This window comes from Etheostoma spectabile, chromosome 10 (assembly GCF_008692095.1).
Source record: "Etheostoma spectabile isolate EspeVRDwgs_2016 chromosome 10, UIUC_Espe_1.0, whole genome shotgun sequence".
Taxonomy (NCBI): Eukaryota; Metazoa; Chordata; class Actinopteri; order Perciformes; family Percidae; genus Etheostoma; species Etheostoma spectabile.
Window position 1 is genome coordinate 19,641,837 of NC_045742.1, and position 17,696 is coordinate 19,659,532.

The 17,696-nt window shown below is 40.7% G+C and overlaps 1 protein-coding gene across 1 annotated transcript in view; it reads right to left on the reverse strand.

Moving 5' to 3' along the window:
• Positions 1–614: 614 nt before the first annotated feature.
• nr3c1 (nuclear receptor subfamily 3, group C, member 1 (glucocorticoid receptor)) overlaps positions 615–17,696 on the reverse strand; it is a 19,828-nt gene continuing 2,746 nt past the window's right edge. Inside the window, exons 3-9 of the mRNA XM_032528177.1 lie at positions 7,384–7,544; positions 7,022–7,138; positions 6,606–6,887; positions 3,176–3,320; positions 2,075–2,205; positions 1,300–1,457; positions 615–842 (exon numbers count right to left, since the gene is read on the reverse strand). Coding sequence (XP_032384068.1) covers positions 690–842; positions 1,300–1,457; positions 2,075–2,205; positions 3,176–3,320; positions 6,606–6,887; positions 7,022–7,138; positions 7,384–7,544 — 1,147 coding nt within the window. The 3' untranslated portion in view covers positions 615–689. The remainder of the gene's footprint in view (positions 843–1,299; positions 1,458–2,074; positions 2,206–3,175; positions 3,321–6,605; positions 6,888–7,021; positions 7,139–7,383; positions 7,545–17,696) is intronic.

Genomic DNA, 17,696 nt, shown 5'->3' on the forward strand with positions numbered 1-17,696 from the left:
AAGAGGTCAGCATGTGGGAGAAATCATCCTTTTAACAATGCCATCGACGAACAATCCGACAGAATTGTTTCTTACGTCCAAGGTATCAATCAAAGCAAAAAGAAAATATGCTTTTTATATGACTGCAAAACAGAAGTTCCTTTTTATATGACTTATACGATTTTGTTACAACCTACTATAAAAACTAATAAAGGAACATACGGTAAACATACTAAAAGCCAACTTAAGAGCATGTTATTAATTAAGCGACCTGGAAAACTGTATAAACTGTTACAATTTTGAAATTTAGAAAATACTATCAGAACCTGTTATATAGATATTTGTTTTATCTATCTTAGATATCGTTCTGGTTTTGAAGGTAAGAAACCTGAGACAACATGGATGTTAGCCTATATCTCTTTGATTAACTTTTATCTTACAAACATTTCCTACTTAAAAACAAACCTATGTGCTTGCTGTCTGGTTTCTCAACAAACGCCTCAGCTCTCTCCCTCCAGACACGTGAGCCTCTACACAAGGTTGCATACTCGCATCCGCAAACATCATTCACTCCTCGCCTCGGATCCTCGGTCCTTTCGTCGTCGCTATTCAGGGGGATCGGAGGAAAGGGGGAAGGGGGGAAGGGGGGGGAGAAATCGGTGAGGTGATGTGGTGGGATTTTAAGGCATTGTGTCTCTTACGGGGCACAGTCATCTCTGATGGAAGAGGAGAGGTTTGACGCTTCCAGCCTTGAATTTTGGCAACTGGTTGCTGATGATCTCTGCGAGCATCTCCGGGAACTCCACACTCAGGGACTTATTCACAAAGGTGTAGAAGCAGAAGCTGAGCAGTCCACCGACCATCTGCAGACACAAGAGGAGAATGCATTAGTGGATAATTAACACTAAAAACACACAATCAGCATTTGGCTGCGTGAGAAGAAGAATAGATCTTAGCATACAATTTATCCGATGCAATGCTAGTGAGATGGTACAACCATCGTTTAGAGCCTTTAATAAATCAGTCGTATATGCAAAGGACCATACCAGTGAGATACATTTATTCACAACATTATGTATTATTAACGAAGGCCTGGTTACACAAAATAAAAACCAGGCAGAGTGGTTACAATCCTAAAAAAAATAAGCTACCTTTGCATTACAGGAAGAAAATCTCTCTTTAAAACCATGTAAATGTTTTAAACTAACAAATGAATCAGCACAATCCCAGATGAGTCACTGTTTAAGGATGAGGAACGCTGCAGAAGACAGGTGTAATGACAGAACTGCCTGTTTGTCTTTGCGTGCTGGATCTCTGTACCTCATGCATGGAGTCAAGCAGCTTGGTGAGCTGATAGAAACGCTGCCAGTTCTGGCTGGAGTTCTCCTCGCGCTTCACGATGGCTTTCCCCAGCTCCTTAATGTACGACATCCGAATATCGTCAAACACTGCCTGGCTCTTCAGGCCGTCCTTTGGCACTGCGAGAGAATGGAAACTAAAGGTCAACATCTGGGATAGCGATAAGGATAATTATCACGTCCAAACAGTGAAGGGCAAAAAAGGGCAGCTGATTAATATATATTAAGGCATTTTTAGGTTGCACTCCAAGTAATATTAAGCAGCACAGAACATGGGCAGTGCCGGGACAAAAGCAGCACACCCCGAGGAGCGCCGCGCTACTTCTGTTAAAGCTACCTCCTTTTATTGTTTTAAATATGTTTTAAATGCATTTAATTAGACGAGAGTCTTTGTTTACATCTTTAATTCTTCTGTACTGGGTTACCTTAGAGATAACATGACGTGGAGTTGTGTACTTGTGGAATTGGGTGTGTGTATTATTTACTAAACCAGGTAGCACTATGAAGATTCATTTCTTATTTGCAACAGATGCATGTGAGTTAATGACTTGATAAAGTGCTGTCTTGATAAAGTGCTGTGATGTTTTGTCCTGTGCATACATCAATATTATCTTCCAGCCGCTGTAGACAGGATTGGATTGGAGTACTAGCCTTTGTAAAGATTGCATTACCACAGAACTATGTTCGACATGTGACGGTGGAAGAAGATTCAGCTGCTCTTAAGTAAAACTTCTGACCTGTGCTGAGCAGCAGCAGGACCTTCATGCACAAATACTCGTCGTTGGAAACCTGCAGCCGGACAAACTCGCTGGAAATCTTTAGCATCTGCTCGCACTGGTCGGCCATGTAGGGCAGCTTCATCCGATCCCTGGTGGAATTAAACAGAAAGGGTTAAATTGCATGGCTCTTCCAAGTCATAGTTGGATTCATAAGGGCTGCTTGTGTTGTCTCAGGGAGATAAAGCAGCTCTATGTTATATCTCTGTTCAAGGTAGTGGATCCTAGTTAAATCATTCTTCCAGAAGGTTGAGGATGAACATTTCAAATGAGTAAGTTTCATCTCAGGTTAAAGTGCGGGACAAACGTTAATGGAATTTTTGCTTAGGGGTGGCTTTTTCAGCCCTCGAGTCACAGTGAACATCAAATGCATTAGAAATGTACATCACAAGACACTAGGGACAGATTATTGGCCATTATTCATGAAACCACCATATAAACTGAAATTGGCAACAGCCTTTTACCAAACTAAGAATGTTTCAAGGCTGCAATAATCAAAGGCAATAAAACAGACAGTAGTTGAATTTTGTTGGAGGCTGACTGACAAAAAGAGAGCATAACATCATCAGATAATTATGATCATATCAAGTTTCAGCTTGTTATTATGAAATGAAAAGGCCTATTACAGCCCTAAGCATGGTAGCTGTGCCGACTGCTCACTACACGCAGAGCTATTTACAAACCGAGTCATCAAGTCTATAAGAGGGATGCAACTGATGACAGCTGACAGACACAGTTTGATTCACAGGAGATAAGACACACACAGCACAGAGCTGCACTGATATACGCAAACAAACGATGTATCTGTTGGCTGACTGTTGAAAAAAAATCATAGGCTAAAAAATATCACATCAGTGCTCAATTTATGTGAAGTGCAAAGAAAGACTCCCGTTTGCAAGGCCGTGGTATTGTATAGTCTAACTTTCACTATTACAAATTTGATAAAACTCTAAATACTGGCAACACTGACACATTTAATCTGGAGGACTTAAAACACATTACGCTGGTACTACTTTTTGTATTCAATTAAACAACAAAGACTGAAAATGGATTGATACACACTCGTTGATGACGAGGTCCGGTGCGAAGCAGAGCATGTTGCCGTTGCACTGCTGGTAAGATCTCCAGCCCAGGCCGAAAGACATGAGGAAGAGCCAGGAGCACTGCAGCAGAGTCATCTGGTCGTCCAGGTGCAGGTTCCTGAACCCTGGGGGGGGGGGGGGGGGGGGGGGGGGGGGGGGGGGGGGGGGGGGGGGGGGGCGGGGGGGGGGGGGGGGGGGGAAAGGACATGGAAATACTTCAACTGTCTCCCAGTACGGTCACAGTGTGTGAGAGGGTGACAATGTGATAGTATACACGCCACTACAAAATTAAAAAATTAAACTAACTAATCAATTTTCAGTTGGTAGAGCTTGAATCGATTCATGAATGTGAATTGATTTTTTTTGCACATCCCTAGTGACAAAAAAAAAGTAACTAGATACAAACGCAGTAAAACATTTTGATGTGCAGTAAACATTACGCGTAGGTAAAAAATAGTTTCTTAGATGCATCGCAATTCTCTCTAGAACGATTCAGTGCTCGATTCCGATAAGTTAATAATCTATTACATATATTTTTTAATTATTTAAATGTGTTTACTTTTATTTAAAAGTAAACAGTCTACAGACATGTACAAATCAGAAAAATGAGTGACGGAAAGAGAATGGGATAACGGAAAGAAAAGGTGCAGAAAAAAAAAACACAAAAATGGAAAAAAAAGTGAAAAAAAAGGAAAAATAAAAAGTTGTGTGTGTGTTCAAAACCGTTCAAAAGTTTGGGGTCACCCAAACAATGTGTGTTTCCTGAAAAGTCACACTTATTCACCACCATACGTTGTGAAATGAATAGAAATAGAGTCAAGACATTGACAAGGTTAGAAATAATGATTTGTATTTGAAATAAGATTTTTTTACATCAAACTCTTTCGTCAAAGAATCCGCCATTTGCAGCAATTACAGCATCGCAGACCTTTGGCATTCTAGCTGTTAATTTGTTGAGGTAATCGGAGAAATTGCACCCCACGCTTCCAGAAGCATCTCCACAAGTTGGATTGTAGGATGGGCACTTCTTGCGTACCATACGGTCAAGCTGCTCCCACAACAGCTCCATGGGGTTCAGATCTGGTGACTGCGCTGGCCACTCCATTACCGATAGAATACCAGCTGCCTGCTTCTGCTCTAAATAGTTCTTGCACAATTTGGAGGTGTGTTTAGGGTCATTGTCCTGTTGTAGGATGAAATTGGCTCCAATCAAGCGCTGTCCACTGGGTATGGCATGGCGTTGCAAAATGGAGTGATAGCCTTCCTTATTCAGAATCCCTTTTACCCTGTACAAATCTCCCACCTTACCAGCACCAAAGCAACCCCAGACCATCATATTACCTCCACCATGCTTAACAGATGGCGTCAGGCATTCTTCCAGCATCTTTTCATTTGTTCTGCGTCTCACAAACGTTCTTCTTTGTGATCCAAACACCTCAAACTTGGATTCATCCGTCCACAACACTTTTTTCCAGTCTTCCTCTGTCCAATGTCTGTGTTCTTTTGCCCATCTTAATCTTTTTCTTTTATTGGCCAGTCTCAGATATGGCTTTTTCTTTGCCACTCTGCCCTGAAGCAGAGCCGCCTCTTCACTGTAGATGTTGACACTGGTGTTTTGCGGGTACTATTTAATGAAGATGCCAGTTGGGGACCTGTGAGGCGTCTGTTTCTCAAACTAGAGACTCTAATGTACTTATCTTCTTGCTCAGTTGTGCAACGCGGCCTCCCTTTCTACTCTGGTTAGAGCCTGTTTGTGCTGTCCTCTGAAGGGAGTAGTACACACCGTTGTAGGAAATCTTCAATTTCTTAGCAATGTCTCGCATGGAATAGCCTTCATTTCTAAGGACAAGAATAGACTGTCGAGTTTCAGATGAAAGTTCTCTTTTTCTGGCCATTTTGAGCGTTTAATTGACCCCACAAATGTCATGCTCCAGAAACTCAATCTGCTCAAAGGAAGGTCAGTTTTGTAGCTTCTGTAACGACCTAAACTGTTTTCAGATGTGTGAACATGATTGCACAAGGGTTTTCAATCATCAATTAGCCTTCTGAGCCAATGAGCAAAACATTGTACCATTAGAACACTGGAGTGATAGTTGCTGGAAATGGGCCTCTATACACCTATGTAGATATCGCACCAAAACCAGACATTTGCAGCTAGAATAGTCATTTACCACATTAGCAATGTATAGAGTGTATTTCTTCAAAGTTAAGACTAGTTTAAAGTTATCTTCATTGAAAAGTACAGTGCTTTTCCTTCAAAAATAAGGACATTTCAATGTGACCCCAAACTTTTGAACGGTAGTGTACATACACACAATCTAATAAGACATGCATAACATAATTAGGTAAAACACAAAAAGGCTGTTCATTTACTTCATCACATTACATCTGACCACCTCATGTTTCATGTTCTAAGAAGCCAGATCTCCACCTTTAACCATGATGGGGCCTCTGACATGGAAAATTACTGTGAGACGTGACTTTCACAAGCAAGGCTGAAGCATGGAATGACTAAAAAATAAAAACCTCAGACAAAAAATGTCTACTGAAACTTGTGTGTGACAAATACTGTATATGTCAAAATCTAACTAACTCAGATTTATATGTATATTTTTTTAAATCACGCATGGAAATGTACATTAAAAAAATGATTGCATTGATAAATCGGTTTAGAATCAAATCGTGAGGTGCCCAGATATTCTCACCCCTACTAAACAAGTCATCTTTAGCAGGTGAAACAGGTGACTTTGTAAAAAAAAAAAAAAGAAAGAAAAGAAGAACAAAGACAATATCACATACATTTTGCATAACAGAATCTGGTTGAGACAACAACATTTAAAAAGATTATTTGTCCACCCTAATCCGGCTTCACTCTGTTTACCAAATGTGCCTGTGTGTTAGTTAGCCCTGAAGCAAATCCAGATGTTAGGCCAGTGGGTTTCTGTACACAAGTCGACACGGAGAAGACACCCATTTTGCACTGCACCAATACATTACAACATCTGCCGTTTTAAGATGAAACTTTTAAAATATTCATGTTGTGCACATTGTAAAAAAAAACAAAAAAAAAACAGCACACATCACAGACATGCCTTTGTGCAGGTTTGACTTTCTTTCTGGGAGTTAACATGCATATTGATGCCATGACAGAAAAAGAAGACTAATGGCAATATTCCAATGTTACGACAAATGTTACGACAAATGTTTTTTTTTTTAAATATATTTTTAAACTTGTTGCAGCCGCACATTAACTAAATGAATCAACACTTAATGTGTCACATCTTTCTCTTTGCAAACTCACCAATATAATTAAATAATACATTAAAAATAATTTTCTTAATCTCAATAACCAGTCTACACCCTCTGCAATGGACAAGTTTACACTCCTACAGGCAGAGGAAACTACTAACCTGGCAGAGCCTTGGCCCACTTGACAGCAGAGATGACCTGCCGGCCGCCCAGCCTGTTGAGCGTGGTCATGAGGCGGGTGGAGGTGTCAGGCAGGGTGTTGTCGTAGCCGGCGCAGATGGTGTCTGGCTCGATGGCCTTTAGCAGGGACAACATTGTGGGAACAAGTTGAGGCATGCACTTTGGTAAAAGAGGGCGAGCCTCAACTGGCGGAGATGGAGTCAGCTCAGGCGGGTTGCTCTGCTGGGTGCCCTTTAAACGATTTAACTTCTTGGTTTTGCGCGCTGCAGAGGAGAAAACAAGGGATAAACATGCAGAGAAGTGTAAAATAAAGAGAAAAGGTGAAGAGGATACAGAAACAATTAAACCAACTCAAGGCTACAAAGTTTGGCACAGTTTCAGTGTTGTAGATATGTACCTTCCAGGTTCATGCCTGCCATTAGACACTTGCGAAAGCGGCAGGCCGGGCAGTTCTTCCTCCTGATCTTGTCTATTATGCAGTCGTTCCTCCCAGCACACAGGTAATTATGCTGCCCTGAGGCACACAGAAGAGGAAGATTAATCTGTTATTTACCTTCACTGTAGAGGCAAAAACTCCAAAGGGAAAGACTAATTAGCTGTACCACAGTCCTTTACTTTGGTATGATCATGCCTCCAACTTAAAATCAGAATGACTCCAGCGTTTGAGCAACCTTATTTGACACAGGTTAGTGATGAATGGTTTCCTCACTGGCAATGAATAAACCAGTGAGGTAATAATTATGTCTTATGGCTTTGTACCTTCCACTGCTCTCTTGAAGAAGACCTTGCAGCTGCCACAAGTGAGAACGCCGTAGTGGCAGCCTGAAGCCTCGTCAGAGCACACCAGGCAGATCTTATGAGTCCCGCTCTTTCCCTGTGTTGAGGATGTAGCTGGGACCACTTCCTGTCTGGAGTTCGGACTGGAGGGAGGGGGGAGACAGAGCAGAGAAATTTAAAATCGGCTTTCTAAGTGTTTTATGTGGTGGGGGGAAATGCATTCATCATGTTTGGTTGGACTGCGAGGATACACACAAATAAATTTAATGGAGTAACAGTAAATGTAAACATAACTTTTGTTTGTAGAAAACTCCACAAGGCACCTTAAGCCTAACCATTACAACATACCTTTTACCCACAAAGATAAAACACTAACTATAACATTTAATTATACTGTCTGTGAGAATGTTGCATTCAAATGATCTTTAGTATCACTAAATACCCGCACAGACATTTTAATCAAATCTATATCTGACAAATCCTGTATGTCCACATTATGCCATTTTACTGCCTGTTCCAACACCTGAAAGTGTCCTCTCAGTTTTGAGAGTTCAGCTGTAGTTTATATTTACAACTTTAAATAAGCTACACAGAGATACATCACATAGTTCCATCAGACTCAATTTGTTCCTTGTTGTTGTCTTACCTCAACTTTGAAATCATTCCCAGTATCGTGAGTAAAGAAAAGCGAGTCTGGTTGTCCCCATTTGGGCCTTTAAAGCCTAAATTATCGGATTATCTGTGGTCACATCCTAAATCCAGTGGTTGTCATAAAACAGCCCTTCTTCCTTTGATTGAAACACAAAGTTTCCAAGTCACCAGTGGTTAGACATGCCCTTTCTCAAAACTACCACTAGAGGACGTCAGGCTTTGCAGCATCCTTGCGCCAGAGGTCCACACCCCCTTTCTAACCCAGTGGCCACAGCAACAACAACAGCCACACTGAGGATATCGAGCCTGAGACGTGCAACAATTCTGTCCGTCTGTCCATGTGTCCAAAAGTATGCCACCTCAATGATGGCAAAATGTTTTATTTGATAAGTGCTGTTCTGAACTGTCACTGCACACTAACATCACTTCTTAGTTATGCAACATCAGGGCATTAGCATGAAAGTAGGCCAGGCCCCAGTAGTCAGTGGACATAGCAGGGTGGGAAACCTGAGTGAAACATCAAAGCATAAAGTCCACAGCAGAGCAGCCAGATATATAAAAAAAAAAACTATCAGAGAGAGACCTCAGGAGGAGGCTGTCTAGCCGTGACAGGGCTGAGAGCTTTCTGAGCACCACTGAAAACACATTCTATTTAGTCTACCTCTAATGACTCAACATAATAGTTAGTGAGCTTTTATAGGCAGTACTAACATCACTAATACCCCTTTTCACACAAATGGCTCAATCAGGGTTTTACCCAGGTTGACTGTGTGCATTTAAATCAGTCAATTAAAAATCAAAAAGTTTATGTGAGAGCCGGACGTACCCATCATGCCCTGGGTTTTGCAGTCGGTGGAAAGAGCATTGTTTTGGTTTTAGAGCCCATAACTTTATAATTTGGTTCAGTCCCACCAATCCCATCACCATCATCTGCAGCAGCAGATGTTTTCTGCAAAAAAGCTCTGGAAAAACCCACTGTACGCTACCACTCAATGCCACATGGCAGACAAAAAGCTAACTAGGGTTGGGAATCAACAACCGGTACTAAATTGGTACTAGATATGCCAAAATCACAAATATACACTTTTAGCAAATCCCCTGAAAACTGTAAGAAACAGCTTTGCCTTGATAACTTATAATTGCCAGGCCTTTCAAATTATAATAATTTAAGTCCTCCTTATAGGTATTTATTTGATGTGATTAGCTAACTTCTTTGCCGTCTGTCAGCAGACTGCACAGCTGCTGGCTCACCCTGCCAGACTGACTGATAGAGAGACATCAGTAAATTTAAGTTAAAGTTTACTAAACTAAATCCTCACTCACCCGCCCGTAAAAGTCTATAGACCGATCGATGGACCGCATACCCCAGTTTCCAGTCTCCCGTCTCCCCCTAATGTGATAATATTGTCACGTTAAGTTAAGAATTATTTTTAACCAAAACCACCACATCTGAATACCACATAACAGTTCTCCGGAAAACACAGCCTGGGCCAATGGTCATACAACATATACGATCCATAAAAAAGCTGTGCCGTGTTGATGAGGTAACTAGCATGTCATCTTTTTCACACACAGATTTATATGGCTGGCGCACGCACATGCACACGCACACGCCACTATACGTTTACAACACCAAAGTAAGCCTGAAGTGATGTCACTGCAGTTCAGTGTTTTCTCCAAGCTCAATTTTGAATTCGTTGATGACATTACACTTGGCCGTAAAACAAGTTACAAAACTGTGTTGGGGATTGTCAGACACAAAGCAATCAAAGCTGCAAGGCAGTGTGGGGAGACCGAATTTCCTCTTTCTGAAACCATCTGTTGAATTGAGTGCTTGCCACTGACAGGAAGTTCTCGCATTCCCTCAGAGTTAACTATCGGTCAGAGCACAAAAGGCAGAGACGCCCAGAGATGGGCCTTGACTTCAACGAGAGCAGTGCTGAGAAAGTTAAGTGCTTACGTCTGTAGGAGTGTGATCAATCAGCCTGGGTTTTAATGAGGCAAGCCACTTCTAGCACTTACGATAATGCCAGTGGCCCAGTGCCCCGCTTAACAATTCATAATCCCCTTTTAGCCGTGTCACGTGTAGCTTGGCAGGCTCTTGCTCTATATACCCTAGCCTATTTCTCAATTCAGACAAGAACCTGTTAGAATCATATTATTGCAATAACCAGCTATTTCGTTTTAGGTGAGGTAGATCATTTTGTGCTTGTGCATTTTTTTCTTCTTCTTTTTTTTAAGATAATTTTTTTGGGGCATTTTTAAGTTTTTATATTCACAGGACAGGCAAAGACATGAAAGGGGAGAGAGAGGTGGAATGCCATGAAACCAAAGGGCCGCAGGTTGGAGTTTAACCTGCTGCCGCTGCATCAAGGTGTAAACCTCTATGTATGTGTGCCTTCTCTATCAACTGAGTTAAACCAGCCACAGCATTTACTGTATTCTACATATTAGTCTACTTCATTCTTACTTCAGGCCCAGCTACTTTCAATAATTTTTTTTCAGAGAAAAATATGAACAATCATTTTGTTCAACTGGTTGTCTTTGGTTGCCTCACGTGTGGTGAGGTCAAGCTCCTAAATAAAACTGGATAATATATAATAAGAATCTGGCTGGGTGGCTGCATGCTTAAAACCTGATGTATCTGTTACAGTAAAGACTGCCACTGCTACTGATATGGATAAACATTGCACAAACATTTAATTTTCATCAAAACTCTGTGAGCGTGAGGAGAGCAAAGGAAGTGCTCCTTCCCTGAGGTAAGGGCCTCTAAAATAGAAAGGGGAACTGGTCTGCACGCTCTGAATCATTCTTGCATGCAGAACAACAACGCAGTTCTATGAGGGAGTAGAGAGACTGGGTTTGTTTGGCCAAAGACTGGGCTGGACTTCTGTAAAATATTTGCCTCCTGTGCCCTCCAATAAAAACAGACAGTATGTTTTTTTTTACATGTCAGTGCATCACATTCACTAAACATAAGCCATGCTGCCACAGAAAATGAATAAACTGGAAATATAGTACCCTTTGGCGCTGTTTTACATTGACATGAAGTGGTATGGCCATTGTTTATTAGCGAGATACTTTTCCATGTGATACTTTGGATGATCCGTCAGTGTTACTGTCACTCAGAGCCACTGTATCCTCATCCATGCTGTATTGACAAACCCGCTTCAACAACTACATTTTGTAGCCAAATGCAGCTTCAAATTTTAGAGGAAAAGAATAAGGATTTCATTTTCCATAATAGGAACCATTAGTAACTATGTGTAGTTGGGAGGTGGCTTCTTAGCCTGTAAAATGAATAGCTTTGCTGCTGCTACTGTGTGCATAAGCATGGTACGGTTGGCTGTATACAGCTGGATGTGGGAGGAACCCACTCCCAAAGTTTGGCTTTGCTGACTCGACTGCACACAAAAGTAAGACAAAGGGCACAAAACAACTCAGACTTAGCTACATCCTCTTAACCTCAATATGGGGAATTTCTATGAGCCTATTTAGTGTCAAAACACAAAATACTAAATACAGAAACCTGGCTACAGGAGAATACGGTAATAACTGAAAAAGGATTGGAATGGTTGGCATTTGATCTGGTGCGTTAACTCGGCGCCAGCTGTGGGCAGGCAGGAGGGAAAGTAGGTCAGGAGAGTGAGAGGTTCAAGGCAGCCCGCTGTGGTCCGCCTGCTTGCCACAGCGCTCCTGACACACCCACATGCATACATCTACACACTCATGCATAATACAGAAAGCTAACAGACATGAATGTCAGACACATAGGCACAAAATATAAAAGGTGATTTACAGCAAATGCATGTTACTTACAAATGAGGCACCATTCGAAAGGAAAGGCTTTCCAACAGTATGAGAGTTATTTCATATATATATATATATATATATATATATATATATATATATATATATATATAAAACTACTCATATATCAAACCAGGCACCAAACCACAGTTGATACATCTGACACACATTCAACAGGTTGTTACAAAGTCCTGCTGGCAGCGCAGCTGACAAACACAGCCTAGAGGGAAGGATTTATGCCTACATTTCAAAGTTCAATTGGAGACATTGCAAAGAGTATTGCCAAATAGTATGTTTGCATAGATACTTATGTAGTTTTGCACCGTGAGTGTGTTAGCTGTTAATGTTACGCAAGATGTGAGGAACTCAACATTTGGAGATAGTAGGAGTGCTTTCTGTGACAAAGAAGTCAGAAAACAACTTTAACACAAGTCTATTTCAAGTATTTTTCTTCTTTTCCCAAACTTTATTCAGCAGTGAGTGAGTGAGTCATTTTCCAAAGTTGACTCAGTATTCCTACATGTGAAATTCTCTGGAGTTTCACCACCTTAACAAAGACACTGCTCGATGTGCTCTTCAACTTCCCCAGGCACTGCTTCGTTCAGCCCGGATATGCATTATTAACAGTTAACATAAGTGCTGCATCTAACACTTTCATTATTAATTAACCAGCCTATTATTTTCTAAATGAGTCAAATTGTTTGGTCCTTAAAATGTCTGTAAACAGTGAAGAATGCACATCACAATTTTTGAAAGCCCCATGAGACATCTTCAAATTGCTTATTTTGAATCACCAACTGTCTAAAACCCAAATATATTAGGTTTAGTTTGAAAAAGAAAAGCAGCAAATCCTTGCATTTGTAAGGATAAAACTAGATACTTTGCTTGGAAACAATTGAAATATTTCATATATTAAAAATGTAGTCGTTTCTTTTTACAATTTGAATATATATTCAAATTTAGAATCGTTGTTGACAGCCCTAACGCATGTCAGACCAGACTGTGTGTAGTGAGGACTTTGTCGCTTTGTGTATTTTTTGGCGAAACGTAGATGTTTCAAACAAATCTTCAACCAGGCAGCAGAGAAGATCTATACAATCATCACAGTTCCAAAGTGGGCATCCAAATTCAGTGTAATCAATTCAGCATCCGACCAAATGTCTCTGCTCCTGTTCCTGAGTAATGGGTTTGTCGTCGGTGCAGAGAAATAAAAAACTGAAATAAAGTTATGAATCTATCTCTATGAATGACTTCAGTGAAAGCTTGAATGAAAGGCCTTTTATTTGTGTGAAACACAACCATACATTACTCAAACGTGCACATAAAGAGGACACTAGCTGTGGAAGCTACACAACACTGCTTTGTCTAAATGTGAGATGTGAGACTAGCTCTAGTCAGTGAGCCAGTTTTATTACTCCTGCAAACAATGTTCCTCCATTACGAGTCAACAGCCTCCAAGAACTTCAGCAACATCAGTGTGCATTATAAATTTAGACTGTATAAAATAATGAAGGTAGTCTTGGGGACGTTACCCATTGCTAGAGGGACAAAATTAAGCTCAAAGTGGGCGACTCACAGTGGCTCTAGCTGTTGCCATCTTGGCAGTGCCTGACGCCGGCTAATCCAAGGATGGTCAAAGAGGTGGAGTGTGGATGAAGCTGAGGCAGGTTGAATAAATGAAAAAAGCCTACAAGCTGTGCTCACCTCCTGTCACAGCAGCCCACCTGTCACTCAAAGTGGAACTGCCTTAATTATGCAGAACTTTAAGCCTGAATATATTTTAAAGAAGTGTACCAGGCTGTAAACATGTTTAAGTCTGCTGCAGAGTTGCATGTTAAGATAAGGGGCTACGGGGATTGACTCCCTTTTGGAGCCAGCCTCTAGTGGCATTGGCTTCATTGTAGAGAACCGGAGGTTGCCGCTTGATTATACGTAAAGTTTTTATAGATTGTATGGGCCGAAACATTTATTTTGTCAAAAGAGCCCCAAGAACAAAATGTGGAACAGTCTAAAGTCACGAGCAGGATATATGGCTAACGCTAAAAACACACCAAGCAGTGGAGAAGTGCAGCCTGTGGCAAGCTGCCATGCAATGTCTGAAAGCTACGATGGCTGCTCCAAGTTCAACATGCCGCAGCCCTTTGATTAAGCGCCAAACTAAAAGTTAGGGTTTAACTTTTGGCTGCGAATTGTGGTAAGAGAATGCAATACCAGCAGCCAATCAGTAAACAGAGTCATGTGACATGTTGATCTATGTTGAAAAGAATTTATTTTCGGCCACAGGAATTGTCTCAGGTGGAGAAGGAAATGCTACGCTAAAACCACAAAACACAATCTTACTTAATGAGCGGGATTGTCTGTTAGGGGAATTATGTATCTGTATTTTTCTCTCCATTCAATGCAGGTAGTTTTCTTTGAGGGCAACACAATGATAATTTGATCATGCCACATCAAAACCAGTTATCATATTATGAGGGTGTGTATTTCCCAAAATAGGAACACAGCACAGCATTACTCAAGGTGAAGCATTCTTTATCGTGTGAGAAGAACGTGATGTTTGGAAGTCAGACTGTAAAGCTGTGATTGGAGTTGTTACCTTACCGGTAACACTATCGGAAATGCCCCTTTTTCTTCGTAGAAATTGGTACTTGTATTGGCTGATACATAAGTTAACTGAATTGGTATCAGAAAGAAAAAAAATGGTATTGGAAAATCTTTAATTGTAATGCATAATATGTACAGCCAATGTACACTACCGGTCAAAAGTTTGGGGTCACTCACAAATTTCCATTGCACTCGATTATAGACAGAATACCAGCTGAGATCAGTTGCATTGTTTTTTTAACCAGGCCAGCAGTTTTCAGATTACATTATGTGCTGACATAATTGCAAAAGAGTTCGCTAATGTTTTTCTAGTTAGTTTTTTAAAATGATATCAGATTAGTAAACAGAATGTGCCTTTGGAACACTGGGTGAATGGTTGCTGATAATAGGCAATGTAGATATTGCATTAAAGATCAGCCACCCACTCAGATCAGCTGGTATTCTGTCTATAATGGAGAGGAATAAAAATCTGTATGTGACCCCAAACTTTTGACCGGTAGTGTATGAAGGATTAAACCACTAGTGAATTGGTTGATGTGGTAATGTTGCGGTGCCATGCAAGGTCCTTGCTTCGGCAGGAAGCAGCAGCACCATTGCGTGAGAAGCTGGAGGAGATAGGGACCTGATGCTAACCACAGAGCCATTGCCAGCCCTCAGCTAATTTGAAGCTGCTAAAGGTCACACAGGTTGAGGTGAACAGGCACCGCACAAAAACAAACTCCTAATCACTAGAGAGGCACACACATAAATGCTAAGCTCACACACAGATAAGCCACAATACAGCCACACACCCTAACAAAATGATCTGGGCTCACACTCACAGACTTAATCCTATGCACACGCACACAAAGCAATTAAAGCCCCATGTGAAATGAAGATGAGGTGTATCTTGTGCCTCTCCCCATCTGTTCTGGTCACCAGGCAATAGGAGGACTGTCAAACAGTTGTGAAGAGTTACCAAGCATAATTTTCACAAACAACAAAAACACAACAACCACATCTGTGTCCTTGCTGGCATGACGCACTTCTGCATGCTAATCTTTGAGCTGATCACTCCCTGTCAGATGAAGTGCATCATACAGGTTTGAAAGTGGAAGAGACACAAACAAAAAAGCCTTTAAGATGTGGGACTCTGCCCCACCACTGTTGGTGAAACATTTCTATTCAGTCGCCAAAGCCACGTTAACAGCTGAGCCCATAAAAATCTACATGGCAGCAGAGTAATAACAACAAAAGACACTTTGTGGAGCCGTGTGGAGTCAAAATACTATGTCTCTATACTCTTCGTTGATCTTAATGGCAACTCCCAGCAGAAAATAAGATTAAGCAACATCACATGAGTAAATAAGTGGAACATGCAGCTTTTTCACTTTTCTCTATTACAGAATTTCCTCTTTACTGTACAGGCCTGACAACTCTGTAAAGGCCACAATTCATTCATCCCTATTGTTGAATGAACTGTCTGTGCTGCTCCGTGGAAACAGATCTGCTTCAAGTAAAGACAGTTCACACGTTAGGGTTATTTTTGGCATAATGCAACTGGAGGATCGAAGAGATCTGCCCAAAACAACCACATGAAACCCTATTGAGTAGATATGTCTGTGACAGGCTGAGCAGGGCAAATAGGCTGCTGAAATGAAAAGTAAAATATAATAATAAACACTATCTGGGTTAGAAGGGAAACTCTTTATTACACATTGCAATTGGTACATACCATAAATGCATATACTCATGCGCAGGCTTGTCAAGTCCGAGAGAAAAAAGATGAAATGGCTGTCTAAGATAGAAGTGCTTATTGCTGCAGCTACATCCTGTAGAGTCCATGAGTCTGTCTAACAAAGCAGGATTACTGGGTTAAATAACTAACTTAGGGGTTAACTCAGACATTGTTGTCTAAGGAAGATGGCTGGATTTTGAAATCGAGCTATTCACCCTGTTCATGATTTAGCAGTTTTACGCTCATCAAAACATGTAAAATGTCCACCTCCTCATCCTTCAACTGGATCTTCACACTGACAAGTACCTAAGTTATGTGCCCTACAGTTAATAATATTTGTCTCATTTTCTATAAACCTTACACGTCTACCATTTCCTATACCCCGTTCCAAACCCAATCTAGTCTGACCATGAGAAAATGCAGTCCTAAAAATAACACTTAAGTTTATAGATCTGGTATTTCTGGCATTTAATGACCGTAACAATCATTTTCAGCAATGATTAATACTCTTGTCAATGGCAGGTCAACAATAATGATGATCACAAGTTACTTAAGCCCAAGCAATGTCTTTAAATAAAAGGGTGACAGAGGCACTTTAAAATAGATTGGTATAGGGTACCTATATAAAGCCCTATCTCTTCTGATTCTTTGTTTACTGCACTCAAGTTACGTGAGCCGTCAAAGACAACTCAATCATAACATTGAAAACATTTCCTAACACACAAGGTTATAACAAGTGAACCAGAAAGTGGCATAAACATATATCAGCAGCCAGCTTCTAATTAAAAGATATCCTTCCAGTCAGCGAGCATCAGTGAGGCATAAATCTCTTCGGGTTGATATTTCACACTGACATTTCTCACGTGAACCAGGCTATACCACTAAAGGCAGGTGGCTCAAAAACCGCATTTAACTGTCAGTATCGTGTTGAGGATAAAGAAAGGCTGTCCAAACTTGCTGGCAGTACAGTAACACACCAACACTCCTCTATCCACATGTACTACACTATTCAATATAAGACACTATAAAAAAAAAAAAACATTAAGCGGACCCAATACAAAATACATAAAGAAATGATTCAAGGAAAGCTGTGGTGCAGGTTATCTTTACTTTGCATAGTGCTATTCATCTGTTTCTCACATGTCAACTTAATTGGACTGGCTTTACAAATAAAGCCTTCTTCAGGCAAAATGAATTGCACTGAGCAGCTGTATTATGGGGGTGGGGGATAACATCAGAAAATATCAGAATATACAGAGCTTCAACATTAAAGGAAAGCCTTACAACAAGCTTGATTAGGGTATCCCATCTTTAAATTCCTTTTGCTGTCTGACCAACAGTCAAAAAACCCAAAGTACGTAGTTTGCATCAAAATGAGAAGCATTATATAACCCTTAAGCAGCAATAACCAGCATTTGTTTATTTTGACAAATGATTCAGATTAACACCAAATCTGTCACCCAAATTGGCATTACTGATAATTATTAAATATCACAATATTCTTGACCAAATA